General features: G+C 57.2%; 1 protein-coding gene across 1 annotated transcript; it reads right to left on the bottom strand.

The window, feature by feature from the left end:
• Window positions 1-922: 922 nt before the first annotated feature.
• CDHR2 (cadherin-related family member 2) lies at window positions 923-25,808 on the bottom strand. The gene is made up of 31 exons (XM_012659476.1): window positions 25,757-25,808; window positions 25,414-25,485; window positions 22,477-22,616; window positions 22,323-22,373; window positions 21,151-21,240; window positions 19,360-19,449; window positions 18,598-18,723; window positions 18,379-18,525; window positions 18,228-18,303; window positions 18,014-18,129; window positions 17,667-17,900; window positions 16,817-16,972; window positions 16,572-16,733; window positions 16,263-16,324; window positions 15,757-16,000; window positions 13,071-13,310; window positions 11,104-11,173; window positions 10,363-10,968; window positions 9,189-9,260; window positions 8,724-8,773; window positions 7,132-7,283; window positions 6,871-6,979; window positions 6,692-6,780; window positions 6,208-6,276; window positions 6,029-6,106; window positions 5,881-5,941; window positions 5,674-5,798; window positions 5,039-5,152; window positions 4,880-4,957; window positions 3,787-3,849; window positions 923-1,082 (listed from the first exon to the last, which is right to left on the bottom strand). Exons 1-31 carry the CDS (start codon window positions 25,806-25,808, stop codon window positions 923-925), a joined length of 3,954 nt encoding a protein of 1,317 aa, XP_012514930.1.

Here is a 25,808-nt window from a genome sequence, read left to right as displayed (position 1 = left end):
GAACCCCTCTACCAAGCTCCGTCGTGTCCATGAGCCCACGAACCCAGCCAGCCCTGATGCCCTATTGCCCCCTCAGCCCTCAGTTCGACTCCCTCCCGGTCACACTTGGTGACCATGGGGACCTGCTCAGCACCCCCACCCCTGAGAGCTGAGTCAGGCTCCTGAGATGTCCAGACTGGTGCGTTGAGGTCTCCAATGGGGCCAGATCCCCCGAACGGGAGAGACTGCATGCAAACCTGAGTGGTAAGCCCTCCGAGTCGTCAAGGATCAGTGTGAGGACCCAAGTGTGCAAGGCTCTGCATGTGAGGCCCTGGGCAGCATGGCGGTAGGATGGAGCGCGTGTGTTTCCACACAGTGGCGGCCCCCATTGCTGGGGCATCTCTTGCATGCTGTTTGTTGGTGGTCCTTCCCCAACTCCTGTCTCCCACCCACCTGGCCGGATCCCCCCGCCCATCCCCTGTCCCACTGGATCACTGGTTCACAATTCCCAGAGAGGCCAAAGGCAGCTACCGAGACAGAGAAAGGCCAGAGGGTCTCAGACAGGTCTGGAGGTCATAGCCAGCCTCACGGAAGGTCTTGGGGCCCTGGCAGCCTAGATGACAGCTGGTCTTGGGTATTGGGGACAGGACAATGAGCTCATTCTACAACCACAGTTGTCCTTAAAGGCCACCCTCTCCAGTCCCTCCTGTGCTGTGAGCCGCACAAGTCCCTTGTGACCACTCAGTACCCCTGTCCCTGCCCCTGCAGCCACAGTTTTTGGCTACAAAGTGTCACAGTATACATTGGTAATAAAATCTTTCCCCAACCTGTCTGCTGTGATTGGCCAAAAGCAAAAAGAGGCTGAGCAACAGGATATATTATCATCTCTAGTTAGGGAGGGATGGGGCCTCCTCGAGGGGGTCTGGAAGAGCAGGGGGGCCTCTCATAGGTCTGTGGTGTCCAGGCCAGCATTGGTGAAGGACGACTCCTGCTGCTGCTGTGTCCCCACGCCTGCCTGCCTTCCTGACAGGACCACGCTCAGGGGCTCTGGAGCTGGCCCCTGCTGACTGCGCAGTTCCTCCTGTGGGGAGAGGGGAGGACGTGTGACTGGCAGGCGAGATGGGCCATCTCCCCAGGCCCTGGGGGCACCGGTGGACCTTCATACCCACGACCAGATGGCTCCTTGGCTGGGGTCCCCCCGTGCTCCTCCCTGGGCCTCAGCTCCTGGCTATGTCCCAGAGGTGGCCATGGCGGTGGTGGGCAGATGAGGTGAAGGGGTGGGCCTGGACATCTCTGGCCTTTGCCCCACCCAATGCGCCACAGCATTTTGGTGTCCTGCCTAGTCCTGCATAATGCCAGGCCCTGCGTCCCGTGCCAAGGAGCCAGTGCAGCATGGTTCCTGCCATCTGCACCCCACAGCAGGCACCATGGTGGGCGAGGTCCATCCATCGCCTCAACTGCCCACAGAAACTCTGAGGGAGGGGTCATGTCCCCTGTTCTACACATGTGGAAACAGGCTCAGAGAGCTCTCCTGCTCAGGAAGGGCCAGACCACTGGTGCTGCTGGCTCTAAAGCATGTCCATGGTGTGACGCCGCCCCTGGTTGAACTTGAGGTCTCTTTCTGCCACCCTTAGAGGGATGCCACCCTGCAGGCAGGTCCCACCTGCAGTTCATACTGGTATATGCCCACTCACTTGTCTCGCCTGCCCTTCCTCTTCCTCCTCGCCCTGTGACATGCTGCACACTCACACACACATATACACCCTTCTGATCCCCCTGGAACAGCTACTCTGCTGCGGAGACACCCACAGAGCCAGAGCCCCGGCCACCACTGCCCTCGCCAGAGCACTGCAAGCAAGGGCTTTTTCCAGATGGGGCTGTTCCAGTCCCTGGTAAACAGTGGAACATCTGAGGGGCCCCAGAGGGGCTAAGCGTTCTGCCCGTGCTCCGCAGAGCCCTCGTGACAGAGGCCAAGTGGGGAGCTGCCCAGGATAATGTGACCCGGTCCCGGAGACTGGAGACCTGGGTTCTGGTCTGCTTCTGCTCTGCAGGCTGTTGACGTTTTGCACGTCAGCACCTCTCTCTGGTGTCGGTTTCCCTGTTGGTTACTGGGAAAGGTTGGAGTGGTTGAGCCCTCCAGTCACTCATACCTTCCACACAAACGTTTGTGAAGCTCTTGGACAAGTCACAGCACCAAGGGATTCCTGGGAAGAGGCCACACCCATGTCCCCAACTAGCCAAGGGAGAGGAGGGGCAGGCAGCTCCCAAGAAGGCCCCATGGTCTTCCCTGCCCAGCAGCCCCCAGGGCCCACTCACTGCTGCAGGAGATGGGTGGAGCCTTGGGCAGCTTCTTGGAAATACAGCAACCCCTGCCGTCCAGGACAAGGTCTGAGCTCTTTTCCGGCTTTGAAGACTCTCTGTGTCCGGTCCTCCTCCCTCCCTCTCCATACCCTTCTCTCAGAGCTCCCTGCCCTTTCCCAGCCCACAGGTCCAGCCCCGCCGCAGGGGACCCTGACTCCACTCCTCCCAGGAACAGCAGCATCTTCTGCCAAGGGCCACAAGCTCCAGCAGGCAAGACTGTTCCCTTTCGAAAGCTCCCCCAGACATGCTCATTGGAGATTTTGCCTTAAGCCATCTTCCAACAGAGAAGCACTGGAGGCCTCTGTCCACTCAGAGGGCGCCACACTGCCTGGCCACCTGGATTAATACCCACAGCCCCCACAGAGACGACTCTACGCCAGATTCCCTGCGCCAGGTAACACCTGGACCCCGTGCAACATTCTGGTATTTTAAAGCCCAAGAGAGGCTTTGGTTGACCAAATCTTTCCAAGTAAGGAGTCCCCAGGGGAAAATAAATACTGAACCATGAGGTCAGGCTGGGAGCCCCCGGCCAGCGGACAGAAACTGGCCCAAGCCCAGGATGCAGACTGTGGCTGGAGAGGAGTGCACGGGGGTGGATGCCTCCCTCCAGCATGCGCGCGTGCACACACACACACACACACACACACACACACACACACACTCTCTCTCTCTCAGACTATTACAGCTCAAATGGGCCTTAGAGAACTTCTGCTCCAGTGGTGGTTTTCAAATTGGGAAGAAAGAGTAGTTCCTCTGTTTCCAGAGACACCTCCACTCAGCGCACTAACCTGTCCCCGTGGTTCTCAGTCCCACCTGCACGTTAGAGTCCCCCGGGCAGCTTTTACAGCATATCCAAGCCCAGGCTCCACCTGGGCCATTGGAATCAGAGTCTCTGGGTGTGATCTGGACATAGGTATTTCTAAAGAGCCCCTCAGGTGCTTCTAAGTAGCAGGCCAGGCCATGAACTCTTGGTCTAATCTAACCAACTAAACTATTCAACAAATGACAGTGCTGTTGTTTATTTGCGCCCACCTTCTCTCCTTTGCTAGATGTTCCTTCATCTCCAGATCTCTTCCCCACCCCTACCAGCTTTTATATAAAGGCCATAAAGGATGGAACCTGATTGTCAAGCACTTGTCTGTGCCGGTGGTTTTTATGCCTGCTTTATTTAATCCTCGCAATGGCCCTGCGTGGTTGATGTTTGGACCCCCATTTACAGATGAGAAAGCTCAGAACCAGAAGCAAGAAGTCACCCACCCAGAGTCACAAAGTGAACCAGTGGAGGAGCAGAAATTGGACCCCATTCTAAAGCCATAGGGCTTCCTGGGGCTTGATGCCGAGAGGCAAGGCTGCCTGTGTCAGTAACAGGTCCCTCCAGCTCTACCCCTCCACCCCTTCGGAGAAGGACCCCAAGTCAGAAGCCCCAGGGACCAACTCATCCCACATCTTGCCTTCATTTCCTGATGTTTCTTGTCTAGATCCACAGAGTTGTCATCTAGGGAGTTGAGGCTGTGGGAGAGGTGATGGAGTTCAGGTTGTTGGCAGGCCCAGTCTTCCCTGTCTGTGGCCAAGAACTACCACCACCACCACCACCAGCATCACCACCACCACCACTGCCACCACCATCACCATCACCACCACCACTGCCACCGCCACCACCACCATCACCATCACCACCACCACAACCACTGCCACCACCACCACCACTATCACCATCACCACCACCACTGCCACCACCACCGCCATCACCATCACCACCGCCATCGCCATCACCACCATCACCATCACCACCACCACCGCCATCGCCATCACCACCACCGCCATCACCATCACTGCCATCACCATCACCACCACCATCACCATCACCACCACCGCCATCACCATCACCACCACCACATCACCACCACCGCCATCACCATCATCACCACCACCACTGCCACCACCACCGCCATCACCATCACCACCACCACCGCCATCGCCACCACCGCCATCACCATCACCACCACCACCACCACCACCACCACCATCACCATCACCACCACCACTGCCACCACCACTGCCATCACCATCACCACCGCCATCGCCATCACCACCACCGCCATCACCATCACCACCACCACCACCATCACCATCACCACCACCACTGCCACCACCACCACCATCACCATCACCACCACCACTGCCACCACCACCGCCATTGCCACCACCATCACCACCACCACTGCCACCACCACTGCCATCACCACCATGATCACCACCACTGCCATCACCACCACCGCCACCACCACCACCACCACAACCACTGCCACCACTACTGCCACCACCACCATGATCACCACCACTGCCATCACCACCACCACTGCCACCACCACCGCCACCACCACCGCCATCACCATCACCACCGCCATCGCCATCACCACCACCGCCATCACCACCACCACCACTGCCACCACCATCACCACCACCATCACCACCACCACTACCATCATCACCTCAACCACCACTACCTGCCAGCCTGGCTGTGAGGGACACTGCTCACCTGATGTCATCCAAGTTGCCAGTGGAGAAGTACTCCAAGCCCAGGTCATTGGTGGGGAGGTTCAGCATGGGGTTGGCCCTGGAGAGAAATCCTGGTCAAGTGGCCATGGCCCTCAGCCACCCTATAAGGTCTCTTACCCACCCCTTGACCCTTGCTCACCGCTCAGTGTTGTACATGTTAGTCCCTGGGATGGCAGGGCCTGAGGGCATCACCCCCGCTGCTGTCTTCCGGGCCTCCTTGGCAGCCTTCGTAGCCCGAAGCTTCCGGTGGTAGCTGTGGGGAACAGGAGGTAGGAGGTCACACTTTCACTGTACACCCACCCTGTGCCCAGTGGAGGCCCTAAGAGTGTGGCTTCACCATGATGCTGGCAGGTGAGAGTGTTGGCTTCCTTTTACAGAGGGTAGAAGAGCCAGAGAAGGCAAGTGATTTGCAGAGAGCTGCACAGCCAGCCAGTGGCGAGGCTTGAAATCAAACCCAGATACGGCTGCTGACTCTACACGTGTTGGAAAAAGCATTTATTACATGTGTAGCATGTGCCAGATGTCTCGCTGGGTGTGAGATGCATGTTGCTTCTCTAAGTACATTGAGGACTCTAGTGTCATACCCATTCTGCAGATGAGGAAACAGGCTCAGGGAGGGGAGGTGACTCGCCCAAGATCTCACAACGGGTCACGGGGCATTGAACACACATGTACATGATACTTAAACCCAAGCTCTTTCTAACGCCCTGGCCCCAATGTTTTGGGTGATGGGGAAGGGTGACAGTGGGAGACACGGGGCAGTGGGAGCAGTACCTCTTCCGCACACACATGAGGGCCACAGTCATGATCACAAGGGCCAGCAGCAAAGCTACCCCCAAAGCTATGATGACGCTGATGAGCACATTGGGCAGGTTGGACTCCTGGCTCTCCTGGGAGCCCTGGGGAAGGAGGCATGTATGTGCAGGAGGCCGTAGGCCCAGCACCCTGCCCTGCCCGTTGCCCTGCCCTGTCCATGCTCACCAGCACCACCAGCCCCAGCTGCAGCAGCTGCATCAGTGCATCCTGGTCGTTCCGGATCATCCTGGCCACAGAAGCCCACTCAGGCCCGAGGGACATTGGCATGCCCCAGGCTTCCCACTCAGACCACCCCCGGGTCAGCCCCACTCACACACTCAGCTCATTAAGTGTCAGGGCCGACCCATTGGAGAAGACGAAGTAGGCATCGAGGTAGGAGCGGGCTCGGGCGCTGGAAGGGGGCAGGGTTGAAGACTCAGCAGCCCAGACCCCCCAGCAGGCCCCTCCTGCTGCTTCCCCTCCTCACCCAACACCGGGCCTGTGGGCACTCACCGAGCCACGGAGCCTATGTCCTGAATACTCACAACATAGACAGTAGTCCTGGTCGCCTGGGCGAGAGCCCTGCAGAGGGGGCAGTGTCACAGAAGCTTGGGGTAGGGGCCTTAGCCCGAGCCTGTGGCCAGGGCTCTGCCAGTGGCATTAGGAGTTGCGTGAATGAGAAAGGGGCACCTCCTCTGGACTGCACTATTGGCTAAGCAGGTAGCACCTCTGTGAAAATTAGAAAAGGAAATTCCTTCTTCTGGGGCTGGGGTTATGCTTTAGCAATCAGAGTGCCATTGTGCAGTGCACAGTCTTCACAATTGTACATGGCAGCCCTGTTCAGGCTTCCCTCTGCCCTTGGCTGGGCATGGGCTTCTGGGAACATGCAGAAAGGGACAAGGTCAAGTGTTGGTCAGGGGCAGGGTTGAGAGACATCCCATCCAGGCTCCCATGCCCCGTTCTTCCCACAGCCTGCTCCTGGGCTCCCCAGACCTACTCCTTAATCTTCTCTGTGTTGGCGCCCACCTCCTCCCTGGGTGTGGAGAACTGCAGCTGCACGCGGTAGCTCTGGTCCACAGTGAAGAGCTGGGGGAAGAGTGCATGTGGGAGATGAGGCACTTGGGACGTGGCAGCTGGCAGAGGGCACTAGGGGCTGGGGGCCAGACTGGCACTCACATTCAGGGTGATTTTGGCTTTCTGGGCAGAGCCCACAGAAGGTCTATCCTGGGCCTGGACCATCACTTGGTAGGTGCCTTGGAGAGTGGAATTGAGGCTGGTCGCCAGCCTATGCAAGGTGGGAGGGCACGATTCAGTCTTGGAATCCAAGCTGGAGTCTTCTGGAACCCACTTGTATGCCTCCCAGGATGAGAGACTCACTGCCTAGAAGCCCCCTTTGGTCCCCTCCCCGGCCTCCATCCAGGGGCTGCCCACAGTTACTCAATGCTGCCTGTGAACACGTCGGCCTCCGAGGAGGTGGAGATCCGGAAAAAGCCCTGGCAAGGGATCGTGGCCCCGTCCTTAAAGATGAAATCCACCTGGACGATGGAGAACAGGATGGCTCCATTGTTCCCTGAGTCATCGTCTCTGGCCTGGGAGCAAGAGTCGGACAACATCTGAGGTCAGGCCAGGCCAGTCACCCCTATACGCCAACAGGGATCAGAGGCAAGTGTGGCTTGGGAGGCTGGTCTCCATCATCTCCATCGGCCTTCCCCAGGGTGCCCCAAATAAGCAAAGCCTTTGGAAACACGGCGTGCTCGCTCTGCAGATCCAGGTTTGGACAAGTTGCTGCTCCTGCCCCCACAGCTGAACAGATCCTTGCCCTAAGTCCCTCCCACGTGGAGCTCCTGCCCTGCTTCCCCCGCTCTCCACTGTCACACAGAGCACCGCACAGAGCTGCTCAGACCGCCCAAGCACCCACTGTGCGCCTGGAGCCTTTCCCTGGATCTCATGCCAGTGCTTAACAACGTGAGTACCAGTTCCCCTGGTGGGCCACGAACCGGGGGTGCAGCGGCACAGTTTTACTCATTCTAGTGCCCGTTAGAGGACAACACAACCAACACACAGAGCCGCGAGTCCACTGACATCACCGTTCAGGATGGGGCCAACGCTGGTGTTTACGTTTCAAAGAGACGTCTATTTAAAGAAAATTGTTCAAAGCCATGGCTAAACTCGTGACATTGGAATGCAGTTGGCTGAAGAATGGGAAACTGACTGTTTTAAGGCTTGAAAAAACCTACGGACAAAGAATTACTATCCTCGTTTTACAAGAGGAAACTGAGGCTCCGAGACAGAGAGAGAGACCCTGTTCTAGCGGCACCCTCAGCTCCAAGTGGGGAAAGCCAGTTCTGTCCATCTCCTGTGCACATGTCCTTTCCACAGCATAGGGAGTGGCACCCAGATGCCACCTGCCACGATCTTGTCACGGAGGGAAACTGAGGCCCAGAGAAGCCAGGCCAGGCCTGGTCCCAGGACTGTGTGGGAGGCCTCACCCCACCTGGTATAGCCACAACTCCTAATAAACATACTCACCCAACACCATACAAAGTCAAAAGCATTTTTATAATTTGGCTCTGGAAATTATTTAACTATAAGGACATTGTTAATTTTTTTTTTTCGGTAGAGATGGGGTCTCACTATGTTGCCCAGGCTGCTTTAGAGCTCCTGGCCTCCTAAAGTGCTGGGATTACAAGCGTAAGCCACTGTGCTTAGAACTTGTTTAATTTACAAATGACTGTGAGTTCTCTGTAATATTCAAGAATTCTGGTGTAGTAAGAAAAATCTAGACTACAAGTGGTTTTTATGGTCATGACATTTTTATGAATACCAAATTTAACAATTAGCGAAGTTTGATTATATTGATTAGGCAGGTGTTTATTTCCTTTCTAGGGTTTTCTTTTTCAAATGTTGGAACCCAAACATTTTCTTTCTAGTATTAAAATATTTTGGGGAGCAGCCGAAAGGCCTGAAGGCCTTAGCCCTATGTCCTCCATGGCTAATGTGACCAACAAAGGCTAGAGCCAGAGACCTACCTGGACAGAAGCCACCTGCTGGTTGGGCATCACAAGTTCTGGGATGATCACTACAGGTGTGGACAGGAAGGGTGTCAGTGGGGTCAGGGAAGGGCCTACCTGGACCACAACTGGCCACAAGCCCAGCTCAGGGCTCATCCCCCAAACCTGCCCACAGCCTCTCCACCAAAAGAGACCCCTGTTACAGCTGCCACTGGGCCAGTAGTTAGCAAGCCATCCACCTCCCATTGTACAGATGGGAAAACTGAGGCCCAGAGAGGGGGGGTCTGGCCCAAGGTCAGACATCAAGTGGGACAGAGCTGGAATGAAACCTTAGGTGTCTCTTCCTATTGCAACCCTTGGGGGAGGCAAGAATAGAGGCCTTCCTGCCTTTGTAAGGGAGCCCTGAGGCCTGAGGAGGGTCTGTGGGGGCTGCTCGAGGGCAGTCCCGGTAGAGCAGGGTGTGTGACGAGGGCTGCTGCTTACCGAAAGTCTTATTCTCAGGCAGGAAATAGGGTGCGTTGTCATTCACGTCCTGGATGGTAACGAGGAGGCTTCCTAGGGAAGCAAGGTCCGCTGGCTCTGGCTCTGGGCAGAGGCCTGGCTGGAAGAGCCTGAGTCCCAGCCACACTCCCTGCCGCCTCCCCCAGGCATCACCCGCACCCCTGACCCTGGTGGCGCCACTCAGTCTTCTCTGGCCTGTGCGGGTGCGAGTGTGGCCCCCAGACCTCAGCGAGAAGCAGCTTGTCAAAGCCACACAGCAAAGTGGGCCCGGCCTAGGTACATCCCACCTGGCCACGACATTCCCCTGACACTTTTTTTTTTTTTTTTGAGACAGAGTCCCACTGTATTGCCCAGGCTAGAGTGCCGTGGCGTCAGCCTAGCTCCCAGCAACCTCAAACTCCTGGGCTCAAGTGATGCTTCTGCCTCAGCCTCCCAAGTAGCTGGGACTACAGGCACGTGCCACCACGCCCGGCTAATTTTTTCTATATATTTTTAGTTGGCCGATTAATTTCTTTCTAATTTTTAGTAGAGGCGGGGTCTCACTCTTGCTCAGGCTGGTCTCGAACTCCTGAGCTCAAACAATCTGCCCACCTCGGCCTCCCAGAGTGCTAGGATTACAGGCGTGAGCCACCGCGCCCGGCCCTCCCCTGACACTTTTTAACTGTGTAAGCTGGTTATTCAAACGCCCACTGTCTGCCTCAGTTTCCTCACCTATAAAATTGGACAGGGACCACCTACCGCATGGGTTGCGTGGAAGGAAAATGAGGAAATGCTCACGGGGGGCTGGCGTCGCTCCTGGCCGTGGTAAAAACTGGGTGTGTGCCAGCTGTTGATGTGGCTACCGTCGCCATTTGGTGACAGCGGTGGGGCATGAACAGGTGTGAAGTGTGACCCTCTCTCACACCGCCTCGCAGAGCAGCGGCCTCAGTTAGGCGCTGCCGTATGCCGGGCATCGCACCAAACACTTTTTCCCATTTAATCTTCCCATTTACTACCCAACTCTATGGGACAGATGGGGAAACTGAGGCTCAGAGAGGGGTTGGGACTCGCCGGTGCCACACCTGGGAAGGGATGGTGCCAGGATCTGAACCCGGACCCTGTGGGGCTCAGCCCCTAAGCCACAGCCTGCCGCGCCCTGCGGGCCAGGCCACCTTACCATTGCTGCTGCAGGCCTGGAAGCCGGGGTCCGTGGTGAGGTCCCAGGCCCGCACGACCAGCGTGACCAGGTCACAGGCCTCGTAGTCGATGGCCTCGCTCTGACTGACGTACACAGAGCCGTTGGCCACCACAGAGAACCAGCCGCGGCACGGGCTGCCCACGTCGACCCCGCCTTTGGTACAGAGGACGTTCGCAGGCTGTATCTCCAGCTGGGCCTCCGTGTCCGCGTCGCAGGCAACCACCTCCGCCACGTGGCCGTGCTGCGAGCCGTTCTCGGCCACAAGGATGCCCCGGAGCGAGGCCGAGTCCAGGGCGGGTGGTTCGTCGTTCACGTCCTCCACGGCCACGAGGACTTCTGCCGTGGCCTCGGCCCCCTGGGGGTCTGGGTTCTCGGCGCTCACTGTCAGATTGAAGAAAGGCCGTGCCTCATAGTCCAGAGTCAAGTCCGGGGGCAGCCGGATTCGGCCCTCAGCCCACCCGGACCCCAGCACCAAGCCTCGGATCGCGAAGCTGTTGGCGCCGCTCCCCGACAGGCTGAAGCTGATGCGGTTGTTTGCTTCCGTGTGGTCTGCATCACGGGCCTCCAGCACGCCCACCAGCTCCCCTGCGCAGGGGGGAAGAGCTCAGAGGGACCCCTGGCCCAGCCAGTGGGAGTCTGCCCTGCCCTCACCTCTCTGGGGCACTCCAGGCCACACCGGGCCCCAGCCCCAGGGCCCCGCCAGGCCGAGGGAGGACGCACCTGGACGCCTCTCCTGCACCAGGAAGCGGTAGCTGGACTGGTTGAAGACCGGCAGGTTATCGTTGATGTCCTGAGGGAGAGTCGGGCCTGAGTCCCGGCTCCCCCTCTCCCTGAGGTTCACTGTCCCTGGAGCCACTCTGAGAAAGCAGTCATTCCTTTGCCCAAGGGTCGGACTCTATGCTGTCCCCTCAGACCGCGCTGCCCCCTTCCCCGTGAGGGCACAGGCTTTGCAAGGAGGGAACTTGCCCAGGCCACACATACACCAGGGGCTTGGAGGCATGTGGAGGGACCGCTGCGGCTTCTCACACACCGCCAGGAAGCCCCACTGCGTCCTGGTCCTCGGACACAGCTCAGGACTGCTTCAGACCCTGCCTTCCGGAAGGCAGGCTCTGGCCCTGTGTCCATCTGGCCCGGCCCGCCTCCCCATCTCTTGGGTTTACTGTGTTGGCACTGATACTGTTATGTGTCTACAAAGGGCCTGTGGCCCGTGCTTTCCCTCGTCCCCTCCTCCTGCTGTCCCTCCTGCAGTCCACTGACCCCACAGCACCAGCTCTGTGCTCAGGCAGAGCTGAGCTCCAGGACCCCGTGTGAGCTCAGACCTGGTCCTGCCCTTGGACACCAGCTGTTTTCTCTTTTGCCTTCCCTCCCCAGCTGGCCAGCACAGCTGGAGCCCTGGAAACTGTTGTCATAGCCTGGAGGCCACTCTGCCTGCTGCTCTCTCTCCCCAGCACTGGCCTGTGCTTGGAGGATACCAAGCGCTCTGGCCCTTCCCCGGGGCTGCTCACAGGTGGGGGACATCACAAGCATTTGTTTTTCTGAATAAGCCTAGAATGGACATCTTGGAAGACAAAGCTCTCTCCCTCTTAACTAGATGTCCTTTCTGATGGTGATTTCCCAGAGGGCATCACCGGCTCCATGCACACATGCCGGCTGCATTCGCAAGGGTGCCCTAACTCACAGGCATGGCTAAGGGTGCAGCTCTGAGTCAAATCCCGTTCCACCTCTGCCTCATGTGTGACCTTGCCCTCTCTTGGCCTCAGTGTCCTCATCTGGAAAATGGGGTAGTAGTCCCCACTCGCAGGGCAGTTGTGAGGTCTGCTCACAGGGGCGAAGGGACCCGCTCCCTCAGAAAATGCAGTTCTGCTTGATTCTTCTTTTACAGCCCACCCCTGCCCTAAGGACAGCCAGCAAGTCCTAATCATGCTTCTGTTTCTCCATTTCCCCTGAGGTCTCACTCGCTGATCCTTATAGGAAAGTGGCAGATCACAACCCAGTGGGACACAGGGCTGCTATGTGTGGTGGGGCAGGCTGTGCACTGTACAACCCTAGGGGGTGTGGTCTACATCACGGGCACGGTGTGGATGCACATTTGTTACACTTTTCCAAAGGAAGGTGACTGGGGGCTGATGGCTGCCCTAGAACCAGACTGACTGGGTTCAAAACCCCATTCTGCAACCCTAGGCAAGGTACTGAACCTCTCTGAGCCTCAGTTTCTTGATCAATAAAATGGTAATAACTATCTCTACCTTGCAGGGCCAGTGTGCAGTAGACACTGTCAATGCTGATTTTCACCCCGTGTCTTTGCCTTCGAACTGTGCTGGGTCTCAGGTAGGGCTTCGTGACTGATAGGGCCGATATTTACTGATACCTTCTCTGGGTCAGGCACTCTTTGAAGCACTTTCCACTAATTAACTCGCTTAATTTTTATGCTCTTTTCATCCCCATTCTACAGATAAGGAAGCTGAGGGCCCAGGGAAGCTGAGTGATCGTCTAGGACCACACAGCTGGTGCGCAGTGTCACGACCCAGACAGCTGCTGCAGACGTCTCCCACCCACCATATCGCGAAGGGCAGAAATACGACGTGAGCTGGTGGGGGCCTGGCCATCTGCTTGGGAGCCCCCAACCCAGGGCCAGCAGGCCCTCAGGCCCATCCTGGCACCCTGCCCCTGGCTGAGCCAGGCCACACCTCCACAGTGATGGTGACATTCACTTTGGTGCTGCAGACAGGCACGCCACAGTCAGACACAAGCACAGTCAGCACAATGCGGCCGTTCAGGGCGGGGTCGATGGCCTCTCGGTCCAGGGGCCCCAGGTTTCTGAGGAACCCTGTGTCGGGGTCCACAGAGAAGTTGTGGCTGTAGGGCCCAGGCAGCAGGCTGAAGAGCAGACGGCTGTTGTTGGTGCCAGGCTGGTCGTCGTCATGGGCCTGTGCAGATAAGCAGGGGTTGCCGTTGGCTATCAGGTGCCCCCAGCCCCCAGCCACTCCCCCTTGGCCTAACCCTGCGCCGGCCCACGTGGGCCGTGATCGGGCCTGGAGCCAGTGGCACACCGGCCAGCCTGCAGCCTCAGTTTCCCACCTCAGAGGCTCAGATCAACAGCTTGCGAGAGCTCTTGAGGTCTTAAGCACTGAGGCTATTCTTTCACCTCACAAATGTTTACTGCGTACCTACAACAAGCCTGGCCCTGTTCTAGCTGCTAGCAACAGAGCTGTAATCCACATAGTTCCCTTACGGGGCCGATATTCTCGTGGGAAGGGGATATGGGAGAAATATATTGTAGACATTCAAAAAATTTTTAAAAATATTAACACATAAAGTAAGTGCGAAGGCCAACAAGATTCTGATTTTCCCATGATGACTACTTCAGAGCTATATTTTTATTTTATCTTTTTTTTTTTTTCTTTTTTGAGAGAGGGTCTCTGTGTCACCCAGGCTGGAGTACAGTGACATGATCACAGCTCACTGCAACCATGAACTCCTGGGCTCAAGTGATCCTCCCGCCTCAGCCTCCCGAGTAGCTGAGACTACAGGTGTGTGCCGCCACCCCCGGCTAATTTTTTTACTTTTTGTAGAGATGGGGGTCTCACTATGTTGCCCAGGCTGGGGTACTATATCTTTTAAATAGCTTCTTCCTCACCCAATTTGTGTGTGAGTGTGTGTGTGTGAGAGAGAGAAAGAGAGCGTTCCTGTTCTGCAAGGGCCCCCAACACGCGCCTGGTCTGCCTTTGGGGTGACCCGGCATGAATAACACAACAGGTTCTTCCATGCCACCAGGCCTTTGCACGTGCTGTTCCCTCACTCGAATGCCCTCTACACCTTCTCTGCCCAGCTCCAGGCCAGACTGGTGCCCCCCCTGGGCTTCCACAACCCCTGTGCTACCTTCAACACACCACAAGTGACACCATTGGGTAACTGTCTGGCACCCTCCCCCTAACTGAGAGCCACCTGGGGACAGGAATTATGGTGGATTCATCTCTGAGGACCCAGGTCCCAGCAAAGGACCAGGTCCATAGTAGGTGCTCAGCAAATGTGGATTTGAACCCAGTGGGGTGACCTGTGCTACTCTGACCCAGAACCAGTTCTTTCCCCTTCCTCCCTGCCCATCCCACCTTCATCTCTTTCATTCCAATTCTGTTGGGATCTTGTTTATTAAACGCATCCTTTGTAAGCAGCCAGAGATGGTGTTTCCAAAAGCCTGGTCCTGTCTGCTCATCCTCTGCTGCTAGTGCTTCCCAGGGCTGCGCTGGGCTCCTTGGTCACAGCAACAAGTCCAAGGAGCTCGCGGACCAGGGCGACAAGTACCAGGCAGGAAGGACAGGCCCAGGTCCCGAGGCTGGAGAGGTCTGGGCTGCAGCCCTGGCGCTGCCATTTACTGGCTGTGCAACCACAGAAAAGTCACTTAATGTTTCTGAGCCTGTTTTCACCTGCGAAATGGGAACCATTAGGCCACCTGCTTTGCAGGGATGGGAACATGCTCTGGAAACCACATAGCCCTGAAAAGATGGGAGGGCTCTGTGGCCACCAGATTGTCATTCTGGGGAGCTGGTTTCCCACTCCTCACAAGACCCCCTTTCAGATGTCTCGGGCTGAAGATTCTGAACTCCTCAGGACTAGGACAGGAGCTTCTCCAGCGTGTTTCTCTGGAGCCGCCAGTGGCTTTTTACCTCACAAGCCCTGAGAGCCTGGCCACTGGCCTCATTTCCCCTTCTGCTGTGGCCACTGCGAAGCTCAGCACAGAGCTTGCAGCCCACTCCTAGACGCCACCCAGCTCCGGTGCTAACCCCACCTCTGCGCCCTTTAGCAGTGCCGTCTTTATTTTCTCCTTTTTCTTACTTTCCTCATCTTTTTATCGTACTTTTTATCTGAGCTACCTCAGTCCCTTTTGGAATGAGGCAGGGGTGTAAATAAAAAAGAACAGCCAAGGCAGGACGACCGCTTGAGGCCAGGAGTTTGAGGCCAGCCTGAACAACATAGTGAGACCCCGTCTCTACAAACAATTGAAAAATGAGCCGGGCATGGTGGTGTGTACACCCAGCTGCTTGGGAAGCTGAAGCAGGAGGATCGCTTGAGCCCAGGAGTTCCAGTCTGGGTGACAAAGTGAGACCCTGTCTCTATTAAAAAAAAAAAAAAAGCACAACATGTCTTCGAGGGCTTGCTCTGTGCCAGGCCTGTGCTGAGCACTTTACATGCTACCCGATTATTCCCCAGTGACCTGTGAATAAGGCTATGACGTTTTCATTTTCCAAAGGGGAAACAGAGGCCCAGAGACACTGAGTGACTTTCCCAGAGCCACACAGCCAAGGCCAGCAGGACCACAGAGCCTGGCTTGGTCCCCTCTCCCTGGCCTGCCCACCGGCCAGGCTGGGCTCACACCTGGATGGTCACAGAGACGTTGCCTTCCTCCTCCTGGACAAAGACGTTGTAGGAGCCGCTGACCACAGGCGCGTTGTCGTTGATGTCCAGCAGGTGGATCTGCAGCGTGGTGGAGGTGGACTGGTCCCCGCCGTCCGTCGCCTGCAGTGTCAGGTAGTACACGGCCTGAACTTCCCGGTCCAGCAGCATGCCGTTCTTCACTGTCACTGTCCCCGAGACTCGGTCCACCTCAAAGAGGTCTTCCCTGCTCAGGGTGGCCGGATTCAGCAAGTGAAAATACAAGATGCCCACTTAAATGTGAAGTTCAGATACACAAGGACAAATATTCGGTGTGTCCCCTGCAATATTTGCAACATACTTATTCTAAGAAAACAAGTCATTGTTTCTCTGAAACTGAAACGTAACTGAACGCCCATGTCCTCTCCAGCTCCCCTATTCCAGCCACGAGGCAGAGAGGCAGGCCTGGCCCCGCACGCCCCTGCCCTCGGCCCTCCCCGAGCCCTTACCCGTTTCCTGGGAGCAGGCTGTAGGTGACACTGCCCCACTCCCCGGTGTCTGGGTCCGTGGCCTGGGAGGCAGAGAGATGGCATGGAGGCGACGCACTCACAGCCACCCATACAGCTCCTGGGGACAGGGCTGCCACGCTTCCTGACACAAAAGGAGAACCCCACACACCACGCTCACACTCACACATGCATGCACGCTGAGGCCAATGTCATCGGATGCCACAGAGACCCGGGCAGGGCCACCATCCCCAGGTCTGTCCCCTCTGTGTGTCCCTCCCAGCCTGGCCCAGCTGTGTCCACATCACTCACATGGACGCTGCTGGTGACCACAGAGCCAGTGGCACTGTGCTCTGACACAGTGAGGACATACAGACTCTGGGGGAACGTGGGCCTGTGGTCATTGATGTCTCTAAGGTGGATGGTCGCCGTGGCGATGGAGGCATTCTGGCTGGCTGAGTCCGTGGCCACGACCTGAGGACAAAGTAAGGGGCTTTGGCACTGGGGCCCGAGTGCCCCTGGCCTCCCCCGCCCCGGTTCTCCAGAGCAGCCCCCACCTGCACCACCATCACCGTCCGCTGCTCGTGGTCCACCAGCGCCGACACCCTCACCAGCACCTGCACGTCGGCGGAGCCCACCGCCCGCTCGGGGGACACGCTGAAGGCTTGTGCATCAGGGCCCCCCAGGGACAGCAGAAAGGTGCCATTGCGGCCCTGTAAAGTTGAGCTGTGTCGCGGGGTCCCCTCCCCGCACCGCGTCCGCCTGCGTCTTTGTCCACTCTCTGACCGCAGGCTCCTGCCGCGGGAAGCCCCGCTGATGAGGTCCCACGAGGGGGGCTCTCAAAAGACCGAGGCCAGAGGGCCCAGGAGGTCAGGCTGGTCACTAGTCCCTGCGGCTGGGCGCTCACTAGAAGAGGACTGTCCCGGCACTGTGGGGCCGGACTGCGCCGGGGAGACAGCGCCTGGGCACGCGCCCCCACCCCGCAAAGGCTTCCCGTCCGTGCTCTGCCGCCCACTGCAACAGCAAACACCCTCACACCCCACGTCACCCCAGTGGCCAGTGTCACCCCTCAGCAAACGCTGCCTCCAGCTCGACACAGCCACCAACCTAACGCCACCCGACGCCATCCTCCACATAACACTTCATACCAACTCAGCGCACCCAATACCGCCGAACACCACCCAGTTATTCACGTTCCAGCGACACCCGAGTTGCCCCCCAGTGCCCCCCAATCCCATTTAAAAGAGTGTCCCCCAGCCTAACACTCAGACTGCGCTGTACCCACCCTGCCCAGCACCCCAACACCCGCAATTACCCACATCACTGGCCACCCATCGCCCCCTCCTCTCAGCATCGCCCACCATTCACCCTCCCCGCCCCGCCGCCCCGCGCTGCCGCCACGCCTGCCTTGTCTGGGTCGTAGGCCGCCATGGTGAGGCCGTCGACGGGGATGCGGGGGGAGGCATGCTCGTCCACGTAGCCGGAGAAGTTGCCGCAGGCCTCTTGGGCGGTGAAGGTGCAGGCCGCGAGGCTGCAGTTGTAAAACTCAGGTTTGTGGTCATTGACGTCCGTCACCCTCAGTGTGACCCAGGTGCTCGCCTTGGCCTCCTCCCCATGGATGTTGGGGCGTGCCTCGGTGGCCTGAGGTGCAGAGCAGAGGACAGAGGGCAGGGGGCAGAGAACCAGTGCTCAGAGAGCGAGTGATCAGAGGTCAGAGGGCAGAGAGTGGGGGGGGAGGTGGAGCCCTCGCTCACCGTGACCCGCAGCCGCACCTCCTCGTCCTCCGCCAGCAGCTGCTCGCGGTCCAGGGGAGCATTGACTCTGACGACCCCGTCCCCCCCAATGTCAAACCAGCCAGGCCTCGTGGAGTCTGGGGAGGAGGCAGACGGGGCAGCTGCTTCCAGTGGCCCTGACAGAGCTGCACATCCGCCCTGGCCCAGCCGCAACCTGGGGACACCCCGTTCTCACCGGTGATGCTGTAGGTCACAGGGTCATTGATGCCTTTGTCACCGTCCACAGCCTCCACCTTCAGCACTGAGGTTCCCTGGAAGGAGGCCTGCTCAGGACTGTCCCTTCCCCCGCCCGTCGCCCCCGCCAGACCCGCAGGTCCCCAGCGCACCTTGGCTGCGTCCTCGGACACAGTGGCCGAGTAAAACTCCCTGACAAACTGGGGGTCCAGGTCAGCCTGGTCGACCACGGAGATGGACAGGAAGACAGGCGAGGAGCACTGGGCGATGACGCTGCCTTCGTACATGCCGCCCGAGTCCTGAGGGAGGCGGCCGCCATGAGCCGGGCCGGCCCAGAGCCCGCCCTGCCCCGCCCCTCGCGCCCCACTCACGCAGGCCTCCAGCTGCAGCTGGTAGAAGGCGCTCTTGCTGCTGTAGCTGAGGCTGCCGTCGAGCACGACGGAGCCGTTGGCCAGGATCCGGAAGAGATGCCCGCTGTCCCCAGTACTAGGGATGACCTGAGGCAGAGCACACTCAGGCCAGACTGCTCCGGCCAGCCCCGCCCCAGGACCCTGCTCTGAGAGACGGGCCGGGTCCCAGCTCTACCACTGGCAGCAGTGCCACCTCCACCCAGTCACGAACCTCCCCGAGCCTCTGTTTCCCCTCCAGGCAGCGGGGCTGGAGGCAGGGCCCCAGCGGGCTGAAAGGAGGAGCTGTGAGCCGAACACGCGCAGACTTTGCGCTGTCCTTATTCTCTAGACAATACAGTGCTGGACTGGCGTTGTGAGCGGTCTAGAGATGATTGAAAGTATGCGGGGCGATGTGCGCAGCCTATTTGCAAAGACAACGCCATTTTATGTCAGGGACTTGAGCATCCGCAGATTTTGTTATCTCAGGGGGTCCTGGAGCCCGTCCCCCGCGAGGATACAGAGGGACAACTATAAGGTATGTGCCAGACACGTAGCTGGTGCTCAAAAAATGGAGGCGTCACAGTGAGTGGGTCTGCAGGAGAACTGGGCAGCTGCCCTTGCAGCTCCTCAGGCAACCGGGCAGGGGAGGTCCGGGGCTGGGCCCGAGGTTGGCCTGGGGACCGTGGGTTGCCCGTGGACATGCTGCCCCCTGGTGGCTCCCCCTCGCCCCTGCCACACGCACACCTGCTCTATGGAGTACACCACCGCGCCCGCCGAGCCCGTGTCTTTGTCCACCGCCAGCACGGAGAACACCACGCTGCCCACGGGCAGGGTCTGCAGGGAGGCACTCGTCACCCGGGGGCGCAAACCCAGCGCTTCTCTCGCTCATTGGCCGCCGCCCTCCTGAGCTTCGGGCGCCTCACCGTGGGCGAGGTCTCCCTCTCCTTCCCACCTGGGCTGCGCCTCTAGAGGCAGCTGGGGGTGGGGCAGGGCAGGGTCCCCCCTCCCCGATGTGGCCTCACCACCACTGAGCACCTTCTGATTTGCAGAGCCCCTCAGGACCAGAACGAGGATCATTCTGGAACCCAGTCTCACTGTGCCACTGCCCTGCTCAGACATCCCCGTGGGCTCTCTCTAGCCTACAGCCAGGGATTTCAAACACAGCCCTATAGAGCTAGAAACTTCTCCCTGGAGGCCTTTGCTCCTGGAGTCCCGTTCAGAGCCTCAATACTTCCTAACAGCAGCCAAGGCGATCTTTTAAAATCATGAATCAGACCGCATCAGTCTTGTGCTTAAAACCCTCCAAGTTTCGCCCATTCTGGCCAGAATGTGGTGCAGACGGCTTCCGTGCCCTCTGAGGTCAGGCCACCGCCGAGCTCTCTGCCCTCAGCTCCTCCTCACCCTCTACCTCCGGCCACGCTGGCCAAGCTCATGCCCACCTCAGGGCCTTCGCCCCTGCTGTTCCCTGCCTGGAACGTCCTTTCCCCGGAGCTTCCCACGGCCGGCTCCCTCTTGCCATTCAAGTCTCTTTTCAGATGTCGCCTACTCAGAAAAGCTTTTCCTGACCACTCAACCTAAAGCAGCCCCTCTGCAGTCACTTTCTGCACATCGCCTCATTCCGTGCTCTTCTCGGGGTCAACACCGCCTGAAATAATTCTCGCCGGTCCCTCGCTGTGCTCTTCACTAGGTGTGACTAAGGAGAGTGGCAACCAGGTAAGCTCAGCACCTAGGACAGTGCCTGGCACACAGGTGCTTGATCAGAGCCTGTCACGACTGTCTGGGCCTCACATATCTGGCCCCCAGCTCGAAGGTCCTGGCAGCGGCGTGGTAATGAAGTCTCAGGAGTGGCGCTGTGCTTGCCGCCCAGCAACCGCTCGGCCGCCTCCTCCCCACCCGTTAGTCCCGGCGGGACCGCCTGCCCTTGCTTGCTCAGGGGAAGGCCCAAGGTGCAGACCATGCCAAACACAGTCCTTTATGCCCCGAAATTGGTTCAAGGATGGGCACATGACCCAAAATGAGCCGTGAAAGTCAGCCCTGGCTTTTGGGCTGGAACCACTGAGAAAGAGACAGTTTTTCTGCTGAAGCTGCAAAGCCAGTGGGATGTGAGCCCAAAGCTGCCGGAGAATGCTCTCATCCCCACGTAGGAGAACTGCCTCCCCGCCCCCAGGATGGAGGCAACAAGAGAAAGAGAGCTGAGGGGTGGAGAGAGACATCTTCTCGATGACCTGGTTTGAGTGCCTGGATCCAGCCATGCCTGAAGTTAGAGGTGCCTCTAAATTTTTCACATACATGAGAAAATTAACACTCTTTTTGGTTTTTTTGCTTTCACAACTGAAAGAACTCCAATCCAATCTGAGTGCAAAATGTTGTTGTAACTACTGGGGGGTCGTATCCCCTGGATTTGGTCCCTGCAGCTTCCCCTTCTAGGAGAGGCTTTTCCCGGTCCTGGAGTCCCACCAGCTGCCTCTGGCCCTTCCCGCTCTGAGAAATGCTTTGGGATGCCCCTTGTCCCCACTGAGTTAAGGCAGATGTCACCTCATCAATGCTGGTGGAGAACGCAGTGTTCTGGAAGACAGGTGCGTTGTCATTTCTGTCCTCCACGATCACATGCATTACCTTCTGCACCTGCAGGTGAGAAAGCCCAGGTGAGCCCAGAAAATGTGATTCGAAATGCCAGAAAAGTTGCAAGGATAGCACAAAGAACTCCTGGTGCCTTCCTCCAGATCGACCTATCCTTTGCTTTTTCTCTCGCTCTCCATGTTTTCTGAGCTATTTGAAAGTAAGCTGCACACATCATCAGTTAATCTTTTAAAATCTAAAATGTGCCTACCTTGTCACAGGATGTGCATTTTAGCTCTGTTTGACGAGTGTAAAGGTGAGAACAACCTAAGTGTCTGTCAAGGGACCAGCTACAGAGCCATGGTGTGTTCCCACACCGGATACAGATGTTACAAGAAACGAGAGACTCGTGTGTGCAGACACCCAAAAACATGACCTTCTTCCGTGGAGGCAGAGATGTCCCTAAGCCCTTAGTGAGTGCTACGAAAGGATAGCCACGGTGCTCGCTTCAGTGGAGTGGCTGGGAAGGGCTGTCCAAGGCCACTTTAGCTTTATCTGCAATTTTTCAAATGTTTACAAAGAGAGTGTATGCATGAATATCCAAGTGACTAAAACAATTTTTTTAAATGGATAGAGTTTAGGGAATATTTTAGAGACAGAACCCTCAACTTCCACAGACACGAGACACAGCGGCATAAGCATGTCATTTAGAAATAAGAGGGTAGATGCCAGCACATTCAGCCAAGGGAGTTGGAAGTGATCGCCTTGGAGGTGCGAGGGTGAGGAGGTATTTGACATCGTTTTCTAATCAACATTTATATTAATATAAATTAATAGTATACTTAATTGTGTGTTTATAATTTAAATAATATATTTATACGTAATTATATATAATATATAATATGATGTAAACAAAAAAGCTTTAAGGCAATATAACAATATGTGGATATAATTAAAATCAATTAATAATAAATACTAAAATATTGGTGATATTGTATGGCACAAAATAGACAAGTCTAATTTTGATCTAAGTAAACATTAGATTCGTTGTTTGTTGACTGGGGCGCTCTCTGCTTGCTCGAGGTGGGGACACAGTCAGGCGTAGGCTCTCCCGGGGCCACCCTCCGCTCCCCCACGCTCCGACTCACTGAGTTGTAGTTGTCTTTTGCGGAGATGTCGATGCTGAAAGAGTTGAGTGTCTGCAGCAGGCGGAGAGAAGGGGCCCAAGATGACTCCCTGCCGGCGGGAGCACAAGCCAGGCGCCCCCCACTCCCAGGCTGGCTCTGCCTCCCTTCCCTTTACCTCGAAGTCCAGAAGGCCGGCAAGCCTCACTTGCCCGGTGTTCGCGGTGACAGTGAAGAAGGATGCATACAAGCCACTAATCCCATACGTGAGAGGGTCATTGTCCCGGTCTTCGGCTACCAACCAGAAGGCCTCGGCACCTGGGGATGGAACAGGGGCTGCCTAGGGTCCATCGCCACCTCTTTCAGGGCCGAGTTGTCCATGAGGCTTGAGCCGGGCGCCTGGCTTCTCTGCACACAGCTAGACCTGAAATCTGGAAGCTCCCCAGTCCTCAGGGCTCCCACCCCTGTGGTCAGGACGTTGTTACTCAGCAGCCATTTAGAGGCCTTTTGATAACAGTGTCCTGGTTTCCTCTGGGGGAGTCACTCTGACTGCACCGGGGGCAGTGGGGCAGTGGGGTGGGCAGCCCGCTCGCCTGCCCTCCCTGGAATCGCAATACCGAGCTTTGGTAAGAGAAGACTAAAAATGGCAATGGTCCCAGCGTCTCCAGCTCCAACTCAAAAGGTTTGGTCCCAATCCCTCCCTGGCATGGGCCCCTCCCCCAGGAAGGCCACTGGGCCAGTGTTCTGCTGAGACGTCAGTGTCCACATCACAGTTCCCAGATCTCCACGTCCCAGGGAGGCTGGAGAGGGAGGAGTGTGCGGGGCCCCACGGCATGGGTCAGGTAAGCCTTGGGCACGTGTTGGCAGGCCTGGCCCTCAGCAGCACCCACGAGGCTGGCATGGCCAGTGGACGAGAGCAGCAGTGGTGATGGTTTCGTGCTGTGTGTCGTAATCTCTTCTCTTATCCCCAGACCTTCAGTGCAAGCCGTGACGTACAACAGAAGACGCAGCCCGGTGCAAGCTTGGGGCAAGATGAAGTGGGGAGAAGCAGCAGCATTGGCAGTGGGAAGAAGCTGCCAGACAGAGTGCGGCAGGACAAGGAAGTGAGCCACAAGCCCCAAAACGACATGCACAGGAGGAGTCTCTGAAACAAGGGAGGGGACTCAAGTAGTTGCATTTAGTTATTAAAGGGTGGCCAGGAGGATGGAGCTTGTGAGTGCGTTTGCGTTACATGTATTTGTGACATTTGTTTGGAGAGGTGTGTGTGTGTTTACTTATTTTCATTTTTCTTTTCCTTTTTTTTTTTTTGAGACAGAGTCTCATTCTGTCACCTCTGATAGAGTGCAGTGATGTCATCGTAGCTCACAGCAACCTCAAACTCCTGGACTCAAGCGAGCCTCTTGCCTCAGCCTCCCGAGTAGCTGGGACTACAGGCATGCGCCACCATGCCTGGCTAATTTTTCTATTTTTAGTAGAGATGGGGTCTCACTCTTGCTCAGGCTGGTCTCCAACTCCTGAGCTCAAGCAATCCTCCCACCTCGGCCTCCCAGAGTGCTAGGATTACAGGCGTGAGCCACCGCACCCGGCCTCTATGTATTTATTTTTATCTAGGACAAAACAGCTGTGAAAATATATGTAAATATCTTTAATATATATACAGTACTTCTCTGTTCTTACAAAGAATATTCATAGATATCAAATCATTTGACCTCAGCCCGTCCTCCAGGGAAGATTGTGCCATCTCAGAGTGAAACTATCTCCTCCCTCATCCTGGGCTCTAAATCTTGACTAATATAACCCTTAATAGACTTTGCTGTCCCAGCAACCACTTCCAAATGGACAAAGCCTTCACGACTTCAAAGCCCGTTCCCCACTCTTTCCTCGTGTACTCAGATGCTGGCTCCTGAATCCCAGGGCAGACTCTGGGCTTCACCTTCTATGATCCAGTCTCTTGCTTCATCTGGTAGCTTTAGATATTCCTGGATCCCATTCCAACAGTGAGACAAAGACTGCGAGTTGTCCCCCAACAGCCACACCCTCCCTTTCTCTCGGAATAACAGACCCGTGGATGTGGAGCTGGGCGCGAGGCCGACCAGAGCTGAGTCCACATTTCTCAGGCCCCGCAGCTCGGTGTGGGCGTGCGGCTTAGTTCTGGCCGATGAGATGCAAGCAGAAGAACGTGTGTGAAATCTGGAGCCTGTCCTTAGCAGAGAGGGACAATCCCGCCTGGCCGCTTCCGCCTCCCACTGGCTGGAATGGGTCTCAGTGAGCTGTCCTGGGCAGAGGGGCGGGGGCACCCCCAGGGAAGGCGGAGCCTGGAGGTAGGAGAAGCTGCCTGACGCCAGGAGCTCTGTAGGGAGGGAATGGCCTGAGGCTCCCCCTTGTCTGTGCCTCTGTTACCTAGAGGCCCAGCAAATAGGGTCACCTGTTGTTTCTGCTTCCCCAGCCTATGTCCCGCCCTCTGGGAGTGTGGTATCCAGGCCTCTGGATCCATCCGAAACCGTGTTCCTGCACCACCGCTGTGACCTCTGCTGCGACCTCTGCCGTGGCCATTGCCGTGTCTGCGCAACACTATTTACGATCGTCTCTAAATTGGCTGATTATTCTATTTCATGTAAATACATTTATTTCAAAAGCAAACTTTAGATTGCAAAACCCATCTCAGCTGGCATAGATAGAACGTAACTCTGCAAATAAAAACAGCGAAGGCAAAGCAAGGCAGCCGGCTGCTGCGGAAGGCGGCGCCCGAAGCCCGCCCTCGCCCTGCAAGCAGAGGGGACTGCGCGTGGGGGAGGTTAGCAAGCGGAGCGGGGCAGGGAGAATGGCCCCAGCAGATCCTGTCTCCCTGCGGAAATCAGAAAGACTGAAAAAGAGAGGAAACAGGGCGATTCTGATTATGTGGCGCCGTGAGGGCCCGGGAGGTACATCTCACAGCCCTGGGGACGCTGCTTCTGATCCAAAAGCTGAAGAGGAGAAAACAAGCTCCTGGAACTGAGCAAACTCCCTCCATGCCACCCTTGTCCCATGAGGAGCCGTGGCGCTGCAGGGACGGCACTCCGGGACTGCCTCGTGGGAAAGGGCTTGGCACAGTCCCGACACAGGGACCATCACTCACCCACCGGCAGGTCCTCAGGCAGGGTCACTACCGTCATGTTGGCCAGGAACTTCGGGGCCACATTGGCTGCCACTGTAGGGACACAGAGTGTTGGAACGTCTGGACATGCCTGCAAAACCTGACTCCCGCCCGTTCCCCTGGGAGCCACACCTGTCCTGGGGCCAATCCAGCCCACCCGCCCGGGTCTGCATTCCTCCCCAGGCCTCCCCAGGGCAGCTACGCGCAGGGCCGGCGGCGGCGGGAGCTGGATGTTTGCTGATGAGGGATGGCCCCTCCCTTCTGGAGGGTCCTGCTGAGGGTCCCCAGTTTAGTGCTGCTATGGTGGGGGAGGGGAGGCACCCACCAGACACCATGAGGGCAAGAAGCAGGAAGCAGGACAGCCATGGCTGGGCCAT

Source organism: Propithecus coquereli, unplaced genomic scaffold (genome assembly GCF_000956105.1).
Source record: "Propithecus coquereli isolate 6110/MARCELLA unplaced genomic scaffold, Pcoq_1.0 Scaffold619, whole genome shotgun sequence".
Lineage (NCBI taxonomy): Eukaryota > Metazoa > Chordata > Mammalia > Primates > Indriidae > Propithecus > Propithecus coquereli.
The sequence above is the reverse complement of the archived record's forward strand: the minus strand, read 5'-3'. Positions and strand labels throughout refer to the sequence as shown.

Excerpts from the sequence above, each read along its gene's own strand:
- CDHR2 (XM_012659476.1), bottom strand. The coding sequence starts at position 25,808 with ATGGCCCAGCCATGGCTGTCCTGCTTCCTGCTTCTTGCCCTCATGGTG. Across the intron at positions 18,130-18,227 it reads TGTGACCTACAGCATCACCG|ACTCCACGAGGCCTGGCTGG; the intron begins GTGAGAACGGGG and ends CCTCCTCCCCAG. Across the intron at positions 6,781-6,870 it reads AAGCCAAAATCACCCTGAAT|CTCTTCACTGTGGACCAGAG; the intron begins GTGAGTGCCAGT and ends CTCTTCCCCCAG.